General features: G+C 38.0%; 2 protein-coding genes across 3 annotated transcripts in view; both read right to left on the bottom strand.

Moving 5' to 3' along the window:
- The window catches only part of LOC131327139 (disease resistance protein RPV1-like), a 40838-nt gene extending 34290 nt beyond the window's left edge, over window positions 1-6548 (bottom strand). For both annotated transcript variants that reach the window (XM_058360155.1, XM_058360154.1), the window contains exon 1: window positions 6413-6548. The gene's annotated coding sequence lies outside the window, so the exon portion shown is untranslated. The remainder of the gene's footprint in view (window positions 1-6412) is intronic.
- Window positions 1134-6624, bottom strand: LOC131327142 (disease resistance protein RPV1-like). The gene is made up of 6 exons (XM_058360158.1): window positions 6483-6624; window positions 5387-5921; window positions 3638-4727; window positions 3082-3552; window positions 2026-2928; window positions 1134-1934 (listed from the first exon to the last, which is right to left on the bottom strand). The coding sequence occupies exons 2-6, from the start codon at window positions 5878-5880 to the stop codon at window positions 1302-1304; spliced, it is 3591 nt and encodes a 1196-aa protein (XP_058216141.1). The 5' UTR covers window positions 5881-5921; window positions 6483-6624; the 3' UTR covers window positions 1134-1301.
- Window positions 6625-7444: the final 820 nt, after the last annotated feature.

Raw genomic sequence — 7444 nt, forward strand, 5'->3', positions numbered from 1 at the left:
CCGGATCAACAAAAAAAAACAATATTATCCAACAATTACCAAAATATAGGTAGAAAATATTGTGCAAAAAAATTATTTGTTTGGTTCCCATTTTTGAAAAATTATTTTTGATGTAATAAGGGGAGAGAGATAAATAGAAAAAGTTATTGAGAACTGTGAAGAGGGAAAAAAAAAATTCTCAAAGATGGGAAAAGAAGCCTATCGTGTCCATTTCATTTCAACCCAAAACCGCCGCCATCACACCAAGTCGAACTACCCCCAAGCAATCCAAAGGAAAAGGTCCAAACCTCTATTTTAGTGGTGACACCTCTAATTGGATGTCTACAGCAACACTTTATATTAAATTACTTGAGATTAGGAGAAACATACCTTACACGCAATATTATCTAAAATATTCAACAATAAATATAATTATATAGAAAATGAGATATATTAAGCACAATAATCTAAAATATTCAACAATAAATATAATTATATAGAAAATGAGATATATTAAGCACAATAATCTAAAATATTCAACAATAAATATAATTATATAGAAAATGAGATATATTAAGCACAATAATATACAATATCGTGTGCTTATCATGCTCTTTTCCTGCACTAGTATGACTTGTTTCCACTACACACGTATATAATAATTCAAAAGGTAAATTTATACACAATGCCAAGTCCAGGAATTTGGGCTTTGCCCAATAGGTGTTTTTTCTGATTTTGCAGCTCGCCAAACTTTACTATTATATAGGGAAAAAAATTCCTATGAAAATATATAGAAAATTCTTGGCTCACATACATAGTCACCTCTATGTAGTGAAATTCCTGGCTCCGTTTCTGAATACACACGAGGTGTTAACACCGATCTAAAGTGTGAGGTAACACAATTTTATTCTACATGAATAAAAGCTTCAAAGCTCACAAATAACACACATGGCCCTGGTCCATATATACATAGATAATACTACTATCCAACCAATTACGAATATATTGGTACAAGATGCTGTGCAGAAAAATATAGCCTTTTGTGATCATTTCATTTCAACCAAAAACCACCACCCGTCACATCACATCAAATCAATCAAATCAAAGTAGCAATCCAAAAGCTCCAAACCTCTGTTTTAGTGGTGACGCCTCTATTTTAGTATTTCTCTTGAAAACAAAAATTATATTTATTATCAGCAAATTGTCTTATTTTTTCTGGGTTCGACTCACATTGCTTGTGAATGACACAAACATGCTACTTCTTGGATGTGTTCATGCTTCTACTGATCCAATAGAAATGTACAAAATCACCTGCAGTATCTTCAGATTTCCCCAAATAAAACCTTTTCAGGTTTACCTACCATACCACCAGATTTACCTACCATACCATCTCGGTGGTAGGTTTGATGGCGACCATAATGGCATAGGTGGTAATAGCCTGGTGTCAATTGATATTCTGATAGATCTCCAACATTGGTGACATTTTGATGAGGAGTACAGGCTTTATGGTGTTGGCTACCTTTCTCTTCAGGCTCATCATACACAATCTGAACTCCAATTTCCTCTGCCAAATAGTCACCTGCTAAGCCCGCTGACACATTCGCTTCATCACCAGCTTCCAATATTATTTGATTCCCAATCTTCCAATGGCTTAACCATACCATCATACCGTTCTCATGATGAACGCATCTGAACAATGGGCTGTAGGCCCACTTCAGACCCTTGGTCATATTGTTGAGTGTGATATAGTTGTACCTAATGGCCAAACAGGTCGTGTCAGCATCATGGAAACATACAAAGACAACAGATATCTTCAAGGCTTGGATCTTGAGATTAGGAAGTGAAGGCACGTTGAATGTTATCGAGGACCCCGTTCTCTTATAGCCACTGCACCAGCCAGCAGGCACCTCGCTCCTTGGAAGAAATATGTTGTATATACCACATTCATGTAGTACCTGAGCCATGATATTGACGTTAATATTAACAATACATTGGGCATTAGCAACTATGGATGCAAAATTAATGAGAGAGAGAGAGAGAGCGCACCTGAACTGAACCCTTCATTACGGATTTGTACGGGGCATACAACGGGTTATACAATTCCACCTCAAGGCTTCCCATGGCCTCCAACTCAGATGATAAGCCCATCTCGTTAATGATTTCTGCATCAACATTTCCAATGGGCTCTAACTTGAACATCCCCTGAACTTCAACTACTTTACAACCGGATATGTTCAAATCTAGAGATCTCAACAAGTTAGGAAGATTTGTTATCGTTTTCAGTGATCTACAGTGAAAAACATCCAACTTTTGTAAAGTCATTGGAAGTTCCGGTAGCGATCGAAGTCTCGTGCAATATCTTAGGTTAAGTGATTGGAGCACAGAAACACCTTTGATGCTCACTGGAAGGCTGGAAATTGGATTCTCGCTCAGATTCAAGTCCTTCAACACAGATAAGCTCCCAAGGCATTTCGCAAGATCATCACATGACAGATTGCAGTTTGAAAGACTTAATTCAACTAGTGAGCCAGGTAAAGGCGGCAATGTTTTTGGATTTTTTCCCGGTTTCAATACCAAAGACCAGACGAGGGAAGTCCATGATCCTTCCTCACCAATGTCTCGGGAAATTCCATCTGCATGGAGCACTGTTAAGGATTTCATCTGTCCGAGCTCTGCAGGCAACTCATCAAGCTTTGAACAACCAGAGAGAATGAGTTTTTCTAGGGATGTTAAACGACCAATTTCACTGGGAAGCTTCTTAAGATTTTTGCAGCCTCTGAGATTCAACAAAACAAGACTCTCTAATTCCCCTATCGATTCATGAACCTCTACCAAACTTATGCAATACTTAAGGACCAATTTCTCAAGATTAGGGAGTCCAGTGAATTTGGGGGTATTCTTGAGGCCATGGGAATGACTGAGATTGAGGATTTTCAATGATGTCAGAAACTGCGTAACATAGACAAAAAAAAAAAACGTAAAATGATTCGAGTATTCATATGTTGATCCTCAAAGGGAAAATAAGTACAAGAAAAGAAAAGAAAAGGGAGGGGGGGGGGGGGAGAGAAGGGGATGGGGTGTTGAAGAGGGTTTGAATCATACCATTTCTCCCTTCCAAACTTGCTCCAATTTGCTATAGCGCAAGTCAAGAGAAACCAGTCTCTTTAGAGAAAGCTCAGTAGGTATGGATGGTAAAGGGAAGCCATGCCAAGTCAAGCATCTTAATCCTCCTGGGAAATTTGCGTATCTTCCCTTGATTTCTACATTATTGAGCTGGAGCAATTTAAGATTGTGCATCCTTGTAAATGCATCAGTCCTCAACCCCACCTGATCTGAACTTCTTCCGACAGTGTTTGTTGAGCGCCAAATGAACAAACTAAGACAACGCCGTTTAAGTGAATAGCCTTGTTCAGAAGACAATGATTCATGATTAAGTTCTTCGAAGCGGGGACGCTTTACATTACTAAAACCAAAATTTTCCCTTAACCGAGAATCTGTCTCCAGCACATGATGACTATCTTCCTCCAACACATGATGCATGTCAAGGTAGAGGCCCTCAATTGTTTCTGTTCCCTGATAAGAGAAACCATTTCAGATTAGAATAGAACCTCCATGCACAAAAAACTTAAAGCTGGAAAACAAGAAGAGTGTTACTCACAATTTTTTCACTCAATACTTTGAAGGAATCCTTATAGTGCCACAATCTGCTACGTTTACCCAGGTCCTTGGGTGATTCTTGGCGAACAATTTCCCTTCCCATTCGTCGGAGAAGTTGGTGCATCATCAACTTGTTGTGTCCATTAATAGTTAACAGACATCTGTCAATGAGAGTTTGAATCCCAACTGTTGGGTAGAGATCATCTAGAATTCTTACTACGAAATCTTTGCCCTTTCCAATAAAGAAACAAGCAATGTGGAGGAACAATTCCTTGTCATAGTCATCTAGATAGTCATAGCTTATTTGCAACTTTTTAAGGATTTTTGAATTGGGAATAGCTGCCAGTTTCTGCAATGTGTTTTTCCATATGTCTAAGCTATGGTCAGATAGAGAAGAACCCAAAACTTGAAGGGCTAAAGGAAGCCCTCCACAGTGTTGTATTACCCTTTGTGAAAGCTCAGTGAAACCCTCAATGGGATGGCCTTGTCCAAAGGCATGCCAACTGAAAAGCTCCAATGATTCATAAGAATCTAATCCCTCCACCTCAAATGTCTCATCAACTTCATTAGCCTTCAACAGATGAATGTTCCTGGTGGTTAAGATAATTTTACTCCCTGGATGAAACCAATCACGCATTACGATTAAGGCGTCAAACTGGGCTCGGTCATCCACATCATCAAGAACTACAAGAACTCTTTTGCAACAAATGACATCCTTAATCTTACTGATTCCTTCATCAACACACCGTATTTTTTCCTTCCCTCTTTTTAAAATGTCTGAAAGAAATTGCCTTTGTAAATGAACCAAACCCTCAGGTCCTTCTGAAATTTCTCTAATATTTGCAAGAAAGCTACTAGCTTCAAATCTTTCAATGTTTAAATTATAAGCAAATTTGGCAATAGTTGTCTTGCCTATTCCACCCATCCCATAAATCACTGCTATCCCAACACTGGACTCATCCTGTAACCATGAATTGATGTTTCTGACTCGAGATTGAATTCCAATTAGGTTGTGGGGAACGTGTAAAACTGGTCGGTTCACCTTATTCCCAATCACTCTTACAATGTCCTGGATAAATTTCGACTCATGCCTACAAAGTTAATGGAGAGTAAGCACAATAAGCTTGTCACGAATGAAAATAATACTGAACAAGAAAAAAAAGAAAAAAAAAGAGACTATTTAGCAAATAGAGATGCCAGATGGTCTTGTCCAAATTGATAAGAAGAAATGATTACAAATGGATTGTGGCATAATGTAATTTATAACCAACAAATAGGCTAGCTACCAAGCAAGGACTGTTAAGAAAAACCATTACAGCATTTAACTAATCATTTCCTTGTGGACTTAATTTGTTAAAGGCAGAACAGTTCGTCAAAGATAAAATCAAACTTGAACTACCCACGCAAACAACTGTCCACTAAAATAGCCATAAATGTGATATTTATGGGCAAAGGTTAAATGGCTAATGCTAATGCTTGTACGAGCTGACAACTATCTTCTATTCTAGTATATGGAAGGAGAACAATTGCGGATTCACAATGCTGGTATTTCCATATTCTGAAGTCAAGTCACTATTTTTATGCCAAAATTGCCCAAGAAATCAACAGATTCAGTTATTTTATTCGCGAACCTCTCTCTTCTGCTTCAAATTTTGTTAATTGCCTAAATTTTTTCACATTCTCATAAAGGAAATCAATGATGAATATTTTTACTAATAATGTCAAAGTGAGGAATTCACGAGATAATTACCCGTCAGCTTGATTTTTTAAGACCATCCCTGCTAGATCAGCAACTTCTCTAAGTGCTCCCCTCCATAATTGCACCTTTTTCCTCAAGTACTCCTTTTTGCTTTCATTGGTTTCCTCATTTAATCGCTCTTCGTGTCTACAAAATGCCTCTCTGAAGCTCCCTGTTTGCTTTCGAACTTGGGAGGGATCCACATCATAGAAGACAGGTAAAACTACATGCCCAGCCCCCGATGATGTCCTCTTGCGTTCGAGGATCATCACGAGTTCATCAAGGCACCATCTGGAAGAAGAATAGTCTTTGGAAAGCACAACTATTGAACTCCTTGCTTCTTTTATAGCCTTGTCCAGTTCTGACTTAACATTTTTACCTCTCTCCATCCCATCATCACCTCGAAACGTGCGAAAACCTGCACCCGACAAAGCGGTATAGAGGTGGTCGGTGAAGGTCTTGCCGGTGTCTTCACCTCTAAAGCTCAAGAACACGTGATAAATCATCGAAGCTATTACACAGAAGCCTTATTCGGTTATTCCTATAGCTGCAAGGGACAAGGACAAACAAGTATCAGCTAAGTCTTTTTTATTATGATGACAAGCAGTAAGAGAGTACAAGTACCAAAATTACTTAAAATCATAAACAAGTTCACAATCGCAATAAGCCCGAACCAACTAATAGCCCCATTGAGGGAAGAAATAATCACAACAAATACAAGGTAATAACACCCACACGCAGCCAAGGAGATTCGAACTCCTGGCCAGCTGGGCCAGTCCCGTATTTCATTTCTCCCTGTTGCTTTCAGTTGTTGACATAGTTGGGTACTTTTGCTGGGATGGTTATCCTTGGCTGCTGTTTGTATGGGAAGCCTCTGTGTTGGTTGTACTCTTTGTTTGAGCCTTTATAAAGTTTGTGCATTTATAAAGAAAAAATAAGTGAGATAGTCCCAGTTGGTTAAGTTTTAGCTAATTCAGTAACCTGTACATGATATTATTCAAATATCACACACGAGGCGAAAAGTAGAAATATTTTTACCCCTGAATCTGAGTCGATGCAGATGACAGGTGATGATTAGGAGATGGGTAATTTCTTGTTGAAAGCGTACCTGTTTTGATGTTTGAAGATTGATACAATTTGAACTGGGCGCTTTGAATTCCCAGATCAACTATAGATAGGACAGAATGAAGTAGAAGAAAAAGCAGAAGGGAGAGAAAGAAGCAAGGTAAAGTTTCTGATAGTACAACTTGTCGGTGGAAAATGGGGGAGGAAGCTGTATACAGTATATAGCAATTTAGTGGGAGAGTGCAGAATGGGGAGGAAGCTACCTAGCAATTTGGGACTAAAAGTGAAATGAAGTGGGCTTATTGGTTGACTTGACCTCAGTAATTTTATGGTCCCTGAAAGTAAAATCAATATATATTTGAACCATTGATTTTTCTTTCGTTCACATTTTTTGGATAAATTTCTTCGGGAGCAAGTATTGCTGACTTACCCAACTTTTGTTTATTGTACTTTCGTAGCAGTTTCGCCCATGGCCCACCATTCTATCCCACAAGTATTCTTGCCTTTTGGAGTATTTCTTTTCTCACTCTTGAATAGTAAGCCGTGCAGATTCTCCATCGATTAATCAACAACACTCTTCATCAGTAAACTCTATTCTCCCTGCAGATCAGATTGAAAAAGTTATGAAAATAAAACTAGGGATTTTGAGAGCATTCCTTGACTACCAAAATCTCCAATTAAAAAGTACAATATGTTATTCACTTGCGCTTTTTTGCTACACAAGTAGGACTAGTTTCTACTAAATACTACTGTATGCAGTATGCACATATATATTTACCAACTGGAAAGGTACATTTACACAACCAACTACAGGATTTTTTTTCTCCACACTTATCAAAGTTAATCACCTATACTACAACGCCATTTATTAAGGCCCATATTTAAACATATCACATCAATTTTCATAAAGTTATGTTAACACATTAACACTTTTTAAGCATTTTGTAATCTAAAATTATGGGATGATGTAAATAAATTTCAATATACGCATGAGGCAACACCGAT

Source organism: Rhododendron vialii, chromosome 5a (assembly GCF_030253575.1).
Source record: "Rhododendron vialii isolate Sample 1 chromosome 5a, ASM3025357v1".
Taxonomy (NCBI): domain Eukaryota; kingdom Viridiplantae; phylum Streptophyta; class Magnoliopsida; order Ericales; family Ericaceae; genus Rhododendron; species Rhododendron vialii.